Raw genomic sequence first — 17,765 nt, forward strand, 5'->3', positions numbered from 1 at the left:
TTCGTTACTCAGACAACCCAAAAAAGCAATAGTTTAATGCGAGAATGGAAATGCACGACACAACTGCAGACCTCCCGACATACCAAGATAAGCAACACATAACCTGACAGGCTGTACAAAGAGAGAATTTCACAAAGAAGCAGACAAGAGTTGTTAGAGATGGTTGTAGCTGTGGGACGGAAAGATTTTGGGTAGAGGACTGTGTTGCAGCTCATCTGCAGAAGACTGAAGAACAGTCCTGTATCCGCTTTAGACTTTTACAATATTAAAGAAGATCTACCACAATAAGGCATTTCTAAACTCACGCTCAACCATACATTAATCTAGTCAGTTGAAAGGCTTGAAAACATCAAATGAGAAAGACATCAACAACAATAAGACCAGAAGAGCTACTTAATCTGTAGTGAGTAATTATGTATTTTCTTGTAAGCAAGATTTTTCTTCAGATGGACAGATAAGTGCAAAATGATCTATACCCTTGTTAGTATAGATAGCCCTATTTAATTACTAATTGAAGTAATTAAAGTACTTCAATTATTTTAATTGAAGTAATGTTTTGAAGTGGCCAAGGTAGAGTATTGACAGGAATCTGACAAAAAAAATCATTCAGGGAGGTAAAGAGTAGAGTTGGGTTTGAGACCTTCCAACCTTAAAGACTTGGGAGGTAAATTCTCAAAATACCAGTGAAAACTTGGAGAAAGCTGCTTGGCAACAACAAGAAGGGTTTTACAGTTGTAATGCAGAGGAACGGTTTATTATTGAAAGAGGTACAAACAATTTTCCACATGCCACTGTACATTAAAAAGTACAGAGAGATGCCTGCTGCATTTCAGCACAGGTTTCTGGCTGAAAGAAACTAATATCAATGTAGAAATTTGCCAGGGGTATGAACATTTTCACTGTATCTCTTAATGTATTTTAAACAACATTTACCTTAGGCCCCGGGAAGCCATGGGGTCCCTGAAAAACATTCGAAAGGGACACTTTAGGTCAAAAGGTAACTACGTGGTGCGTGAATAATGAAGTCATTTGTTGATTTAGGAGCATCAGAAGATTTTCTCTTGAAGAAATAAGCAAACCAGAAACAAACAGGGTTTGTCTTATATATTTGGTTCAGGGACAAAGAAAATACTACAAAACCCCCAAACTCACCATGGGTCCCGAGGGCCCGTGAGGTCCTGGTGGCCCTGGAGGGCCAGTTATCTGAAAATGTAAAGAAATTACAAAAATAAATCCTCAAATGAAAACCTTACTCTCACTCTATTTCATGATAACAATAGTTCCCTGCATGTTTGGCTATAAAAAGCTCAAACTCTATTTAATGCATTTTTATTATCGATACGTTACTCACAGATGGACCTTGTGGACCTGGAAGTCCTGGATCTCCTTTGTCTCCTTTTGCTCCGTTAACGCCCTGTTATGAACAAGCATTATGAGGTGAATTGTTTGAACATGTTGAATATAGATACGTTTTAAGAAACCTTTGTTACTCCAATAGTGTGTGTGTGATTCTTACAGGTAAGCCAGTTAAACCAGTGCTTCCTTTCTCCCCTGACGCTCCGGGCATTCCCATGTCTCCCTTGGAACCTTTATAACCCTGAGAGAGGTCACACACGCGCACACACGCCCAGATGATTCAGTTTTAATTCATGATACTTATTACAAACTTCACTTATTCATGTTCCAGAGCAGGTTCAGAGCAAGTTGTGCAACAGAGACCTTAACGCAACCCGCGAAATCTTTACATCTAACCAGTTCTATTTATTTACATAAGTGGACTTCTTGCACAGAATGTAACATTTGGCTTGTAATTCACAATGCTATTTCATGCGCAAAATGTGTGCAAAACCACATTTGGAGCTTCTGTCTGAGTAAAGCGATCTACTCACTCTCTCCCCATCGAGTCCAGGAAGACCAGGCAGACCGCGATCTCCCTACAACCACACAAATAGACAGCATTGTTGCAAAAATAACACACACTACAATTAAATGTTTAGATCTTGCACAATACGCTTTACGCCACATCACGTGACACCTGAATTAAGATTTAGACATGAGGGTAAAAATGCCACCTTAAAGCCTGGTGGTCCTATTGGTCCAGGTGGCCCAGGAGGACCCTGTACAAAAACAGTGACAGAAACCAATGGTGACTCCATTCGGCTCTTCACAAGATATTTGCACCATCATAACAGTTTTTAAAAGGAAAAAACACTATGAGAACGATGATTTAGTTTGAGTAGAACTACATTAGAAGTCAGTCTCACACAATGAATGCTGAAGTGAGAGACACATGCAAAGAGTGAATTACAACCACAAAAATCACATTTGGATGTTAGAATTTAGATGCTGTTTAAACATTTTTAAACCCATCTGGTATGGTTTTTTAATTTGTAAATATCTAAAATAAGTTTGACATGTTCTTGAAATTGGCCTGTTTGCAGAAGCAAAAGTTTAAAAGAAACTTCATTGCAAAATTTGTCAAGTAATCAGAAAATCAAAAATTATATTTTTTGCTCACGTACTAAGATGTAATTGCCTGAATGTATTTTATTTCTAATTTCTTGCAACTAGATAAAAAAACGAATTATTATTTTAAAATACATTTTTCAGACACTTAGTTTACAGACCGTTACACAGAAACACAACAGTGACACAGGACACTGCTTCATTCACTGTAAAGCAAACACACTGCTGGACGTATGAACACACACACACACAGGGCCGTGCAATCCAGTGCTGGTGTGGCGTCGGCTCCATGCTGGGACAAAGATGGATCAAACGTGATGATGACACAATACACAGAATATACACACAGCCTATTTACCGTGACTGTAATAGTGGTAATCCTCTGCAGTGGGCCGAAAGAGTGGGAACGGAAAGCAGGTAAGAGATAAGATTACACAGGTCACTTGAAACTGTTGGGACAACACGTTTCTTCAGTTGAGCTTAAGATACTTTTTCTTTTTATCTGACACATAAGCAAAGGCCAAGTGACAGAAACTGGAGGTTATCTTTACAGGAAAATATTGGTGTCAGCATGGCATGATGGAGCATTAGGTATACTTCAGTGAGAGGCCAAGGCAAACAAAAAGTTATCTTTCATTGTGCTCTCTCCTCTGGTAGACATGAGAGGGGATAACAATGTACCAGTTAGGCAATGACATGTCTGACCTGCAGAGCTTCTTCGATGTTTCCATTGTAGTCAATGATTTCAGTGGCTCCTCTGTCTCCTTTCTGCCCGGGAGGACCCTGCAACACACCAAGAACCACATATCAACATAAAGGACACGTCCTAATTTCAACCTCTTACTCTGACTGAGAGGTCATTTCTGCCCCCTAGTGGTGAGCAGTTCTTAGGAAGCAGCATCATACAGTTTGAGTCAAAGCATGCACAATTACTAAGTGAACAATTTAAGGAATTGAAATAAGTGCTTACTCTTGGGCCAATAGATCCCAAATCTCCTTTATCTCCAATATCCCCCTTACATGAAACAACAAACACAAATTTACATGCGTACAAGTCTTATTAGGGAAAATAAATAAATCAAAAGCCTTATGAGAACTTTTTATGAGAAGGAATGAATCATAATATAGGTTTACAAATGATCACAAGAGTGGAATTAAAAAGCAACAGCACAAAAGTGAAAATGTGATGATTTTTGCAGTTATACATACATTTATCTTTGACATTTCTTTCTAAAACTTTTATTTATGTATATATATTTATATATTTTTAAGAGCTTGGCCTTTAAAATTGTCAGCACTTGATAATTTTCAACCTCGTTCCACATTGTTACCAGGGGTACCAAAAGCTAGGAAAGGTGCTGTGAATGTCTGCTATTCATGAAATCAAAGAAAGCATCTGAGCCGTACTCACCTTTGACCCTTTAGGTCCAGGCATACCAGATTCTCCTTGTGAACCCTGCCAAGGATAGTAAAATAAATTAAACTATACATCTCAAGTATTAAATTACTTGAAGCGGACATCTGATCATCCACCTCCCAGACTCCTCCTGGGGAACCAACACCTAGGTTAAAAACAAAGCTTAAAAACAAACATCTTATCTTGTTACTGCTGAGCAACAGAGGATGTGTTTATTTGAACACTCTCCCTAACTAATCCTGGGTTTAACTTGGGGCTTCTAACAGGATATGTTCCAGAGTCATCTGAGTCCTCTAAGTTTAGACTGCAGCTTACGCTACCAGCAGGGTCAGTGGCAGACATAAACAAAATGGGGAACTCATTTAGAGCCGGTTTACATAACTCCAACACCTTAAGATCCTAGTAAGTAATGGTAATGATTGTTAAAACAGCTTTCTTCTTTGGGAAAAAAAAGTTAATTTCTTAGTGTGTTAATGAATAATAAGTTCGACTTTTCAGGATTTGAAACAGGATAACTGCTGTTTTCAGAAGGAATACTCTAGATGGCAGCAAAGTCACAAATATGAGCCTGGATCATCCTGCCATCGGTCAGATGGTGGGGATCGTGCATGTGTGCATCATATCCTCACCTTTGGCCCAGCAGGTCCGATTTCTCCTCGATCACCTTTTCCTGCTGGTCCGTGGTCACCCTTCTCACCCTATTAAGACCAAAACACATGCTGTTCATAAGACGTTCACTGGCAGAACAACAAAGAGCGATTGAACAAAACACACGGGTGTTTTTATAGGTGGGAGAACAGCTTTAGAAGAGGGAAGTCCAACAGTCCTCATGTTGGACTCTGCATGTCTCAGATGTGCTCCAACACAACTGAATCAAATGGATAAATTACTTCATCTTCAAATGGATAAATTACTGCTGACCTAAGTCTTCTAGGTCAGCAGTGGCACGCTCAGAAACTGTTCACTTGATTTAGTTTTGTTGAGTCAGAGAAACACCAGAAACATGGAGAGTCCTGGTGTTCGAGGATCATTATGCAGCAATAATACGTTGTTTTGTTTGATTGTACGTTCATTTACAACCACACAAACTTTTGCTTTTTTTTACACTTTCTTTCCAAGCAGTCAGTCTTTCCTGAAACCTTTTAAAATGGTCTTGATGGTCTCTTGTTCTCCAGACTTTCTGAAGGCCTTTTAATATTCTTTGAATTTTGGCTATTTTTGCTTTTTACTATTATTTAGTTCAGTTCTTGCATATATATTTGATCAGGAGGGCATATTGTCTAGTATGTGAAAAAATAAATGCAGGACAAACTACAAATTGGTTAAAAGGGCATCTACAGCCAATTAATGTCTGGATTTTATGTTTCTCAGCCACAGGAAAAAATCCAGTAAAGATATGATGCAGGATACATGATCCTCCAGTTGATCTTGCTCCAGCTAACAGCTCTATTTAAACCACATTAGTGGTAAAGTACTATTCTCTGTTCATTTTATCTCTAGGATTTTCAATAGATTTAACTTAAGAAATACAAAATTCTGTCTTTGCATGCATTAATCACAAAGACTGCTAGCAGCTAATTTTCCAAATAAACAATTTGAAGGTATTATCTTCTTGGTGCTTCATTAGAAGGCAGCTGAACTGCTTTTTAAAGGTATTTTATGTCTCATCCAAAAGGCTTCAGCTCTTCAGAGGTTCCTCAGAATTCAGCTTAGAACTCACTAAACAACGTTTTTTAAAGGAAAAGTGAAACATCTTCAAGAATCAACCACCACCAGCCCTGCATCTATCATACAGCCATCGACATTACCTGGTAATCATCACTTATTGGGCCTGTTAAAAACCAGCTATCGTCCGTGGCTACTGACCTCAATAACCAACTTTGCCGTTGCCAGAAGATGTCACAAATGTTTATATTGTGTTTTATACTTTTGTAAGTTTTTTCTGGAAACCAAAATTGGTTTGGTAGCTCTCCTTTATGAGCCATGCGACTTCAAGAGAAACTGATAATTATGGTAGTTTTTCATCACAGTGGCAGCTACAAAATAACCTCACTGCACGTCTGCTATGGAAGTTCTTGACACTGGACAAAACAAATTGACTACATAGAAATGGTGACTCCTGTGGTCTTCTTGTTTTGAGACTAAAAATACAGCCTCCAGTGTTGCCAGCATATTTGATATATTTGTATAATAATAGATGTGTAGTAGTCTATAAGTGTTCAGTCTCCATAGCGGGAACTTCCTCTTCTGGTGTAAGTCTCCACCTACAGTTTTAACTTAGATATGCAGCGTCAGGACATAGGTTTAGCACACCCACCCATTGGTGGTGCATGTGAAACTGATGCCAGCTACAGCGTCATGTACAGGTTACTGTAGGTCAAATCCATGTGTTATCCATTTTGTTCCCAAGCGCACCGCGTTCCGTGCATCCTCAGAAGTTGGGAGCATATCCCCTCCAAAACAAAGGGACTATTATCATCCACACATCATTGAATCCTCAAGTTCACAGAAAAGGAGAAAAAAAAACCCCAGAATCCTCGCATGTGGAGCTAAAGCCTTGTAAATAATTATGTTTTTTCAGCAGCCAAAAAGGTAGCTGTGGAACTGAAACTTTCTACAACTTTACAAAACCTGTGAAAAATGGTTAGAAGGAAGGATCAAACTAAAGGGAAGTAAAGGATGACTCATGACTTTTACGTCGTAGATATTTTTGGAAAACAGTTGCACCCTTAAAAATGAGGTAACAACCCCAGTTTAAGTTGATGAGAATACATAAGTTCTGCAAAGTTTTTTTTTTGGTCATACTGAAACATTGCACTAGCTGTCCAGCACACAGTATAAAGTAAAACCTTGTGGCACAGTTGTTGTTGGCAAAAAAGGGGAAACCTCTCTGCACCAGATCATCTTCCAAGAGAGTAAAATCAGCAGCTACAGAACAGAACTCGCAAAGCCCTTATTTATATGTAATTTAATTGTAATAAAACCGAGTTATGAGTGTCCCACTGCAGTTCTGCCTTTAGTTCTCCATAAAACTAACAAAATGTTGCTCAAAGCAGTAGAGGGTGATGCAAACAGAATATATTCTGATTATCAAAGCACTGCAAGCTGCCTGATGTTTGGATCATCACCCCTGGCCCCACAGTAGGATAATGTCATGACTCAAAGGAAGCAGTAGAGGATTAGCTCATTCTGACCGCTTCAGCCTGACATTTAGTGGAGACAGAGTTTTAATAACATCGGTGACATGACAATACGCTATCCACTGTTCTGTTAGCACAGTGTTATTAAAATCTGTCAAACAAGTTGCATCTGATTCGTCGTCGATCACTGTCACAACAAGAAGAGGCTCAGTCAGGAAAACTGATGTCACTCACTTTAGTTCCTGGGAGTCCTGGAAGTCCTGGTTCTCCCTGGGGGCCGAGGAATCCTGGCTCACCCTGAAAAAAACCCAAAAGAAGAAAAAAAAAAAAACAACAACAAAGAAAATAGCTATTACTCACTTTTCCACTGGGCATTTCTAATGAGCGCTAAACAGCACACGCAAGATGAGTGACCAAATACATTCATAAGGACAGGCATGCACTTACTGCTGCTCGCACACCCCCACGTGCACACAAGCAGACTGAGGATTGCATGCATTAATCACAACGACAGGCAATTTGTTAATTGCTCCTTAAGTTTCACATATACTAACATTTTTCTTTCTCATGAGCCTGAACATATGATATGACGGGCCTTAGCAGAAACTCATCAAGACCCTAAGAAATGAGGTAGAGTGTGCAAAAAAAAAAAATGCACTTCACGTTTTTACCCAGCTTCCAGTATGAGGTGTGATGCTGCACTGGATTTGCACCGCATTTGGTTCTAAAGCAGCAACCAAAATCCCTTCTAGAGTGCTTCAGGTGCTCAGGAAGCCCTCGATGAAGTGATGGGCATGTAGTTCTCTAAGTGTTAAACCAAACAGCAAAGTATGCGGAGGAAGAATAAAGGGCAAGGCCAGCTCAGAACCTGTTAAAAGTGCCATGTTAGCAGAACTTTTTAGAATCACATCAAACATGCAGGCCTGCTAAGTAAAAACAGGAGTGTACGAAATGTAAAACGAAAGTTTTTAGGTTTTTTTAACAAGCCGAACACGTTGCAGGCACATAAAGAAAAGGGAGAGAGAGAAGCACAAACCAAAAACAGGAACAAGCATCAGCATCATGCCTGTGTCAGCATTCACAATTTAAACACATTATTTTTCAAGCCAATGGTCTTGAGATACGTTAATGTGACTACACTAACATGAGAAGGTTATTAAGTGCTGGTTGCATGTTTAGCTCCTGTGCTATTGCTTTCCAAATCAAAAAGAAAAAAATTCTAAAGATGTGACTAAACTTCCTCCCCTAAACGACAAGGATTAAACTGGGGTTCTGTGGACAGTTTATGAGAACCTAATGTCTCAAAATCCAGATAACTTTCTGAAGATCTAAATTTAATTAAGCAGTGTTCCTCAAAGGAGGAAGCTGAATGGATGGGGGAGGGGTTCAAAACCAAAGTGGATTTCTAGGATCTGGAAACAATTTCAAATTATTCAAATCTCAAATATTTCACAGCTGTGAACGAGAACCCTCTATTTTATAGACCTTTAAACTGCTGCCATATTTGCCTTACATGGACATTTACACTGATGACTAAGAGTGTAACGAGATCTCATGGCACGCCATCGCATTAAGTCTTTTCAAAGTGAAAGCCTTCTTGAAAATGAGTGAGAAATTGAAGTAGGAAACAAAGCAGTTTTCTTTTATTGCCAGAGAACAATGTTCAGTTTCTACAACTGGCCTTTAGGGGGAACAGCTCCACCTGAGCAGCCAGGTGTAGCTGGCACCAAGACATTGCTGATGTAAATCGGTGAACAGAAACCAACAAACTTTCTCAAGAGCTGGTGATCTTACAATTTAACAGAGGAATGGAAAAGAACAGGAAAGTGACTCACCAGAGTTATTTTAGTGTCTGATTTTTAATGAGACCAGTCAATGTCTCGCTCATAATGTTGGCAGTGCTGGCTGATCATTCGCCATACCATACTCTTACAGTTTTCTGTCTTTTTTTTGTAATTTCAATACATTTTCTGAAGCCGATAACGTATGCTGTAAGAAAATGTCACGTGACTTCAATAAATGTCTGTCAGCAGAAGGTAATTTAGTGTCGTTTTGCTTTTGAAAATGCTCAGTTACCTAGAAAATAAGCAGATATGTCGTGGTACAGTACATAAGTGTCAACTGTAGGACAGCACACTCAAACCATCACCATTTTGTGAGGTACACACATTGTGTTTTCACATAAATATAAATAAATAATCAAATACATTTTTAGGGGAAAAAAAACATCTTTAGAAACTATAACTAATATGACACAAAAGTCTGTTTGAAACAAACATCTGTTTGTGAAATTCTTTTTAATGACTAAATTTTCACCCCTGCTGAAGACATTCTGAGAGTTATCCACTCTAGGTAAGTTGCTAACTGCGTAAAACCTATCCCTTTCATGCATGATTTATGATCCTTTGTGTCAGAATTTTCTTTCCATTTTTAAAATTTTTTTCTTAAGGCATAAAAAAGGTAGGACATTTTTTTTATAAAAATAATTTTATATTTTATTTTTATGTGATCAATTGTAATTTTGTCCAAATACAAAGTTGTTATTTGAAAAATACATCAGTAGTATTGTTCCTTAGGGGTTATCTGATGTCCCAATATTTTTTTTACTTGCAAGAGTCGTCTATAGTAGGAGGACCGGGTCGGTTCTCATGCTTTTTTGTCTGTCGGCCATATTGTATTTAACAAAAATAATTTCCTGCATTTGCAGCTGATGGCCAGTAGTTGATGGTATATTTTATGATGCATTAGTGTCCACTTCAGTGGTCTGTGTGCATTTATAACATAAAAATCCACAGGAAGCACAAGAAAATGGCTTTTAGATAGCTGTCCACTGTAGTGACCACTATGTATGAAAGGGCTATCCTTAGATCTCAAATTGAAAGCATCTGAACAAACTCGCCAACAGCAGAATTTCCAGACTCTCCACATTTTCAGGAAGTGGGCTAAAGCTCTTAAAAACGGATGTTATTCACAAATTCGTAATGACACAATTATCCTGCACAAATTTAGCCCTAAAATCCAAAGTTTTTACTGCACTTGAAGGTAGTTCCGCAGCTCCTGCAGATGGAGCACTCACGTCTGCGGGCAAATCCCTCAAAGGACGGAAAAGGCAAGATCGCCAGACCTCAGTGCCATGACAATGGGTGAGCTGAGTTGCTCTGAGCTCTCTCAGACGGGCAGAAGCGGATGGACACGGACAACACCGGGTGGACATGACTGAGAGGGGGATGAAGACAGCAAAGCAATTACCTTTATCCCTGGGAGTCCAGGCAGCCCTGGAAGTCCTGGCTCTCCCTACACAGGAAGAGTGCGACATGTTACAGCCAAGCCAAGCTAAGCTGAGTCAAGCCTCATTTGTAGGCTCATTGGGGTTTTTATTAGCTCTACACGTTATTTCCTGTTTTTATTTTCGCTGGCTATCGAGTTGCCGCAGCTCTGGAAAGCAGTCTCCTGGCTTGAGTTGACTGTCATTTGCTTGAATGGGGATGGGAGCATTAGCAGAACAGAAGGCACATGCATCTTTTTTTAAATACTAGCTCATGCAGCTGTAGCTTGACAGTCTGATTAGTGCTTGTTATAACACTCAACCCTTCACAAGGAGCAGCAGAGTTTCAGTTTGAAGATTTTATTGGTTCGGACAGGTGTGAAAAGTCCTGGTTTCTAAAAAGGAAAAACTGTCAGATATGTTGGGTTACGGTTGCAGAAGCTGTTTGGGAGAGCTGCAATGACTTGTGGATCATTAGAGTCTGGCAGCGTGGGAAGGTCCCATTTTACCCAACTTTTCTGTTACAAAAAAAGTCAAAAACTCCAGAAGTTTGAGCAACGAACCCAGTATGAGATCCAACTTTAGGTAATAAAAAAAAAGACCCCCAAAAATTCAGAGGTCATGTCCTTTCTGAGGCATCTGTGAGACTTCAAAGATAAAAATTTGGACTGGGAATAATTTAATGCTCAATTAGGCCCCTTGTATTTATGGCTTCTGAAAAAGAAATGATTAGTGCTGCACGAGAATGATCAACTTTAACGACACTTGAGGGATCAGAGAGAAGGCTGTAAAGTTACTTTGTGGCTTATGAAAGGGACTGTAAATTAGTGAATAAAAGTCTTTCTTGTGGACAAACACTTTACCAGCAGTTACTGGCAATCAGCCAATGGGAAATTTCTTTATCCCTGGATTTCTAAAGATGATTGGAGATAGTTTTTGATGTTTCTGCAAAAACAGGTTGAGTATGAAATAGTCGAGAAAATAAGACAGTTTGCGTCTCATCTGCAGCATCAAATATCAAACTGGTTTGCAAGAAAAAGGAAAAATATAACAAATGATATAAGTGCAACACACGGGATTTAAAAAGTGACAGAATTTCAGTTGCAGTCAGGTCTTTCTGCTTTTCCATAGTTTTAATCACAATGACTTACAATGCCTAGCAGAGATATTCGTACAGTGCTTTGCCCTTCAACTAAACCCATTCAACAATTTGTTACATTACAACTATAAACTTGGATGCACTTAATTGGGATTTCATGTGATAGACCAACACAAAGTAGTGGAGCATTTTCCACTACCTCAAATACTCCACTTCAAAGTAGTGGAGCATTTTTAAGTAAACAGAAACATTGTGTGGAATATATTTGTATTTATCGCCTTTGAGTGTGACTTTCTCCTCCTCCAGCGTTTCACATGTACAGACTGATATTTTTGCCCATTATCTGACAATGACCTCTAGCTCAGTCAGATTGGACAAATAGCATCTGAACATTAGTCATCACATTATTCTCCATTTTAGCTCTGTTTGTATGTTTAGGGTTGTTGTCATCCTGGAAGGTGAACTTCCACCCCAGTTTCAATTCTTTTCAGGTGTTTCTCAAGGATTGCCCTGTAATTAGCTCCATCTATCTTGCCATCAGTTCTGACCAGCTTACCTGCTGAGGAAAAGCATGAGTAGTCTGCACTGACACTCTGCTCAATGCAAACACAAACTGGGCTGGGACAGTAGGGCCAGCCAACAGAATAGGGTCAGACAAGCCCTAGATGGACCCTTTAGTGAAAAAAGGCGTCTAAATGAATGGGTGATTAACAGGTTTCTCTGGCACTTCAAATGCAATCCGTTGAATGAGGTTTGCTTGAATAGAGACCCATCTAAAACCTGCAGGACAAGGGTTGAGAACCACTGACCTGGTCTTGGGCAACATCAAAAATATTCCTTATGGTATTCTTCTTGCTGCTTTTTAATACAGGCCAGATTTGTGAAGTAATCTGGTAACAGACTCTCCTACCTCGGCTATGGATCTTTGGATTTAAATGGATGACCACGTCTTGGTAGGTTTACAGAACCAAACTTGTTCTATTTTCAGATAATGCAACGAACAATGCTTTACGAGATGTTGAAAGCTTGGGATATGTCTTTGATTAGTACTTGTCCAAGGAGGGTTGATCATTCAATAATGTTCTCTAACAAATGTTTGAGGCCTTAACAGTTGTATTCATATTGATATTGAATTACTGCACAGTGGGGTAGTTGTTTCAGTTGTCTTGGAGGAAGAAGTTCGCAGATTTAAATCCTGGCATGGATTTAAAATGTAGTAAACACATTCTTTCTGTGCATAAAGGGGCTCTTTCTGGGTACTCCAGCTTCCAAAAACAGGCATGCTAATTACTCCTGTGCCCTTAGCATTCAGTGTATGTGCAGGCGTGTTTGTCCTGTTTGTCTCTATGTTACCCTTTAATGGACTAGTTACCTGTACAGGATGAAGCTCACTTCTCACCCAATGGCCACTAAAGATGTGCACCCTCCAGATAATTGGTTGTCCTGGATTTCTGTACTTTTGACATCACAGTCATGCAAAACTTTGTGCTGGTCTATGAAACCCACCAAAATACAATTTTCTCTTTTCACATATCGTGGAAAAGTTTAAGGGTGCAAATAAAATGACAATAAAATACATTAAGGCTTGGGGTGATGCGATTAGCCAAAGTTTTGCAAAGCACCTTAGTTTGTTGCCTCTCAAGGCAATAAACATGTAGACAAGTTGCCAATGCTTTTCAGTTGCACTGAAGCAAAGCTATTTAATGCAAGAATCTGGTAAAGTTAGACAAACCTAAATAAATCCTAAACAAAAAGGGAAACATACCCACAAATGTTAGTATGGTTTCTGAGAGGTTGTAATGCCTGAAAACTGAATCACAGCTCTACAATAGTCAATCATCTTTAAGTGTCAGATTTAACCGAGCCTTTCTAATGTAGAAAACATATTTTGCACAACAGACTCCACTAGGCTTTGAGATAACCAACCTTTATTTGAAATATCTTGGAATAAAAGCTTCCCCTTCTATTGAGTACGTCTAGGTATGGGCATTGACACTGCGAACAGACATATCAGTATGCACAGACAGAACTTGTCTGTTGCAAGTTTCCGTTCATTCGTGAAAATATTTAATTTAGAAGAAATAATAATGATTACCTTCTGTCCACTCCGTCCAGGTTCTCCTGGTTCGCCCTGTAAGACATAAAACTGTGTCCTTCTCAGCTGCTTCATTTATACACCATCTTAACCAGAACTGCAAGGCATTTATCCAGAACGTTTCTAGTGTTTCTGACCAATAAAAGTAGATTTAGACAAAATACCATATTCATATAAACAATTACTCGCAGATCCACAGATCAGGGCCTCTTGAGGTTCAGAGTTTTGTCCAAGAGAAACGTGAAGAGCTAGATTCGAACTGACAACCTTTCAACTAACACACCAAATTATGAGTCATTCAGACATAAAAGTCTCCTAAACCCAAGAGATCAATCAATGGTTTTAATGTGGACTATAAGGCTTTTCACCCAGGGCAGGGTTTGTTAGAGGGGTTGTTGGAATTGTCATAAGAATATGACAGTGAAGTTTGTATCCTTTTCACACTAAAATTTAAAGCATATTCAGGTTCTTTAAAGGAATATCTGAACTGAAATTGAGTGAAAGGCAGATCAATTTCAGACAAAAAAACTTTGCTAAACATGTAGAAAGGCTGTTTCAAAGTGGTTTCATTTTGCCTTTACATGTATGCATTCATGTCTGCTGAATAAATTAGAGATTGCAAGCCATTTCTTAATATTTTAAACAGTCACCTAAGTTAATCTAAGCATTCACTGTTTCTAATTTGGTTGAACAAAATCCAATCTTTTAAATTAACGTTTAGCTTTTGTCACAATAAAACAAAATACTTGACTAAGTAGCTTGTTTATCGACTAAGATGTAATTCCAAGAACAGCTTATTTTGAGCAATTTCATTTCTGCACATTTCTCTTCACATGTAGTTTCAAATTTTACATAAATTTCTCCAGGATCTCTTTGACTCATCGAACATTGCTGGAATGAGAAAAGTTAGGAAAATCTCGTTTTAGCTAGTAGACTGTTTGTACTTGTTATAGTACCCCCTCTGGTCTCACATATTTCCTGACAAATATATTGCACCTTTGAATTCCAGCCAGAAAAACTAATGACTTCCTTTTTTGTCTCCCGGCAACATGTTTATGTGCTTTTTGGAGGCGTGTGTGCTTCTTCCCAGTCTGGCAGCACATTGTCACATTTTTCAGTGTACAAAGAGTCTGATCATGACACTGTATGTATCTGACTGGACCAATGGCTGCTTGGTGGGATCTTTATTGTTGCCTGATTGGTTGCCATAGTGTAGCAGCCATGGAGCCAATAGGATTACAATATATCTCAAAGTGTTGCGGTAAGGACACTCTTCCTTCAAATTATCCTATGACCAAACTGTGAAGGTGTGTGAATTAAGTACGACTTCTGCGACGAGGCACCCATGATACAGATATGCCACCATAGCCATAATGAAGTACAGCAACCTCTGAAGGTGAGTTTTACAAGTGTAGTTTCCGGTCATGGATCTCTAATGCTCCATCACACACTGATGATGATGTAACAATCCACAGAGTTATCTTTCACTTTGTGATTAGGTTTTTATGTTGTGCAGCAGTCTTAGTCTGAAGTGAGGTGTTCTTAAAATGCAACTAGTCCAACTGAGAATCACTAATAGGAGCCACACTAAAAACAAAACGTAAAAAGAAATTGTTTAGGACTTACCTTGATGCCTGCTGCAGAGGAGCCTGCATCACCCTAAGGTAAAAAATACAAAAGAATATATGAAGAGATGACACAGAAACCCAGATGTAAGATTTTATGCATCACTTTCTGTAAAGTTAAAACAGAGGAATGTTTGTATCAGTGAAATGGTTCTAAAAGTGATTTCAAAAAGGCGAATTCTCTGAACAATGCTGAATAAAATTACAAAACGGCTGCATTTTTGTGGTGAAAACTGCAAGGAAATCCAATTAGAAAGAAGGCTGTTTGCTGTTTTAAACAATGAAAGCAGCATTTACCTTCCCACAGACCTCTGATACAGCATTTAAAGAGGCTTCAGAGCTGGAAATCATTTCAGTGTTTAAAATGTCAGAGCGCAGCTGCTTCGCAATCGTGACATGAGAGGTGAAATCTAACACTATAATAGAAAAATCCACAGTAAAGGAGGTTAGAGGCTTGATGGATGTACTGTAACCATTCAAAATGTACATTTCTCCAGGTAATGCATTGAACTAGATGGAGACAGAGCTACTTATGTTGCGTTTTTTTTTTCTCCTTCCAACAACGTCGTCCAGACATCCAGAAGCGAGGCCCTCTGCTACGCATCGCATTACTGCTGCAGTGTACAGTTAAAGCAGACATAAAACAAGGGGCCAATAAGTGTAATTATGGGCGGTTGGTGGGAAAACGGAGCAGGGAGGAGGAGACTTGGTGCCTTCAGCTCTGGTGCGGACTCTGCGGTTTCACTACACATACGCCTCACGCTCAGAAGTCACAGCAGGAATGCATCTCGCCCTCAGCTTTTTATGGGAATCATTATGATGCACAGCACACAAGTCAGTGTTTAATTGAAGCTCATTTTCCTTGCCCCCTCTTCACAACAAACTGCGCTACTACAGTATTTGCAGCAGTGCTTCCTTTTTGCACACTCCGGGATGCCTCTGTGATCATCTCAAAACATGCTATTCCAACCTATGAGCCTTTATTTTACATTGCATTCGGGCGTGTAAGCAAATCTTAAGTGAATGCATTTTTGCATTTTGCAGCAAAACCCAGTTCACTGTGATCCTATGCGTGAAAAAAAGGAATTCATACTCTATCAAGCTGAAATGCTCCCCCCCACCTATGCTTGAGGGGTGGATTTCATGCTGTGGTTGACCAAAAACTAATAAAACTTGTAAACTTTATGGAAAGGCGTTATCAAATGTAAAACAAACGTACGTATCAGTGTTGGTTTTCACCTGTTATTAGTTGGCAGAAATATTCACATCTGTATTCCATTGTGACATCTCGCACAACGGAGAAACAAGGAAAGACCTTAACTCGTAAAGTTCATAAGCAAAACATGTTCGCAGTACAAACAATGCTTTTCCCACAATTTATCACAGCAGGCCCACCCTATTGTAGGGGAATGAATTTAAAGGGCACTTTTTTACATAAGAAGCCAGCCTTTCTCTTGTGGTGGTACCAGAGGATTCTACGCAGGCGATTAACACTTTGCTCCCCCTGCCGCTTCTGTCACGACACATCTAATACGGGCAACACCGAGCTCGAGACCCAGGCGAGAGTTATGACCGTACTTTAATCCCTTCCAAATGTCCGCCGTATGGGATGGAAAAAGCGGTGGAGCTGGGAGGTGAGCTGAGGTGTGGCGGAGAGAGAGTGCTGAAATGTCCCATCTGGGCCAATTACCAAGTGGAGGCTGCAGAACTGCGATTTAACCACAGGGCTGAGTGAGACGGAGAGCTGTCACCGCAACTCCTTCATTATGGGCACCCAGACCTGTCGCCGCATACTGGCATTTATAGATAATAGCCCAAAGGTCTCATAATGCACGCTTGGTAAATCAGGCCGTTTAGCAGCTGTTTGCTTGGATGGCAAGATGCGCAAATGAGATGGAGGGAATTAATTTGGGAGCAGTGAAGCCAGAACTGAGTTGCGACGCAAGTCATGCCACTGCAACCCTCACACATGGCTCTTATTCAACGTTATGGCCATTAGAGGAGATGACCAAATCCACTGGCCTCAGCTAAATATCAGCCTCAGTCACTGAACAAGAATATATGTGAGGTTTAGGAGGGCAGAAGGAGTCTGCCAAAATGTTAGATGTGGGCCAGTTCTCAAGACGTTTCGGATGCAAAAATTATTTTGCCACACTGCTCAGAGCCTGAAACTCGTCCCCCAACTCCCCCCCCCCAAAAAAACAAACAAACAAACAAAAAAACCAGGCAACACTTCAACAGGGTTCATTTAGTTCTAAAAACCCTAAATGTTTTTTTTTTATCTGCAACTTTTCAAACAAGATGAGCCACAGTTAATTTCACACCTAGTTAAATACTTAGACAGTAAATGGCTCAGAACTAAAGCTTTTAACTGGGGTAATGATTTGTTTTAAATGAAGCCAGAGAAAAAACACAGACACAGTTGGAAACAGCTATTTTCTCCACTGATGATGGCAACACAGCACGTATTGTCCTGTGCCTACGCAAAAGACTAACAGTAGTGGAAAACAACAACAATCACCCCAACAATTATGTTTCTTGAAAAAGTATTTCTACATTTTGAACTACTTTACATTTTGGCACGTTACACAAATCAACTTAGATATCTTTAATTTGGATTATTTGTCTGTCGACTTGGAAGAAAACTATTAGAAGAAC

The 17,765-nt window shown here is 39.5% G+C and overlaps 1 protein-coding gene across 11 annotated transcripts in view; it reads right to left on the reverse strand.

Moving 5' to 3' along the window:
* col25a1 (collagen type XXV alpha 1 chain) overlaps positions 1–17,765 on the reverse strand; it is a 196,587-nt gene that overhangs the window by 15,464 nt on the left and 163,358 nt on the right. For 9 of the 11 annotated variants that reach the window (XM_014468962.2, XM_023346162.1, XM_023346158.1 and 6 more), the window contains 15 exons: positions 15,109–15,141; positions 13,483–13,518; positions 10,273–10,317; positions 7,258–7,320; positions 4,513–4,581; positions 3,878–3,922; positions 3,437–3,481; positions 3,172–3,249; positions 2,825–2,848; positions 2,073–2,117; positions 1,890–1,934; positions 1,517–1,597; positions 1,352–1,414; positions 1,153–1,203; positions 934–960 (listed from right to left, as the gene is read on the reverse strand). In XM_014468962.2, coding sequence (XP_014324448.1) covers positions 934–960; positions 1,153–1,203; positions 1,352–1,414; positions 1,517–1,597; positions 1,890–1,934; positions 2,073–2,117; positions 2,825–2,848; positions 3,172–3,249; positions 3,437–3,481; positions 3,878–3,922; positions 4,513–4,581; positions 7,258–7,320; positions 10,273–10,317; positions 13,483–13,518; positions 15,109–15,141 — 750 coding nt within the window. The remainder of the gene's footprint in view (positions 1–933; positions 961–1,152; positions 1,204–1,351; positions 1,415–1,516; positions 1,598–1,889; positions 1,935–2,072; positions 2,118–2,824; positions 2,849–3,171; positions 3,250–3,436; positions 3,482–3,877; positions 3,923–4,512; positions 4,582–7,257; positions 7,321–10,272; positions 10,318–13,482; positions 13,519–15,108; positions 15,142–17,765) is intronic. The other 2 variants (XM_023346160.1, XM_023346155.1) reach the window with 2 other exon arrangements.

This window comes from Xiphophorus maculatus, chromosome 14 (assembly GCF_002775205.1).
Source record: "Xiphophorus maculatus strain JP 163 A chromosome 14, X_maculatus-5.0-male, whole genome shotgun sequence".
Classification (NCBI taxonomy): Eukaryota; Metazoa; Chordata; class Actinopteri; order Cyprinodontiformes; family Poeciliidae; genus Xiphophorus; species Xiphophorus maculatus.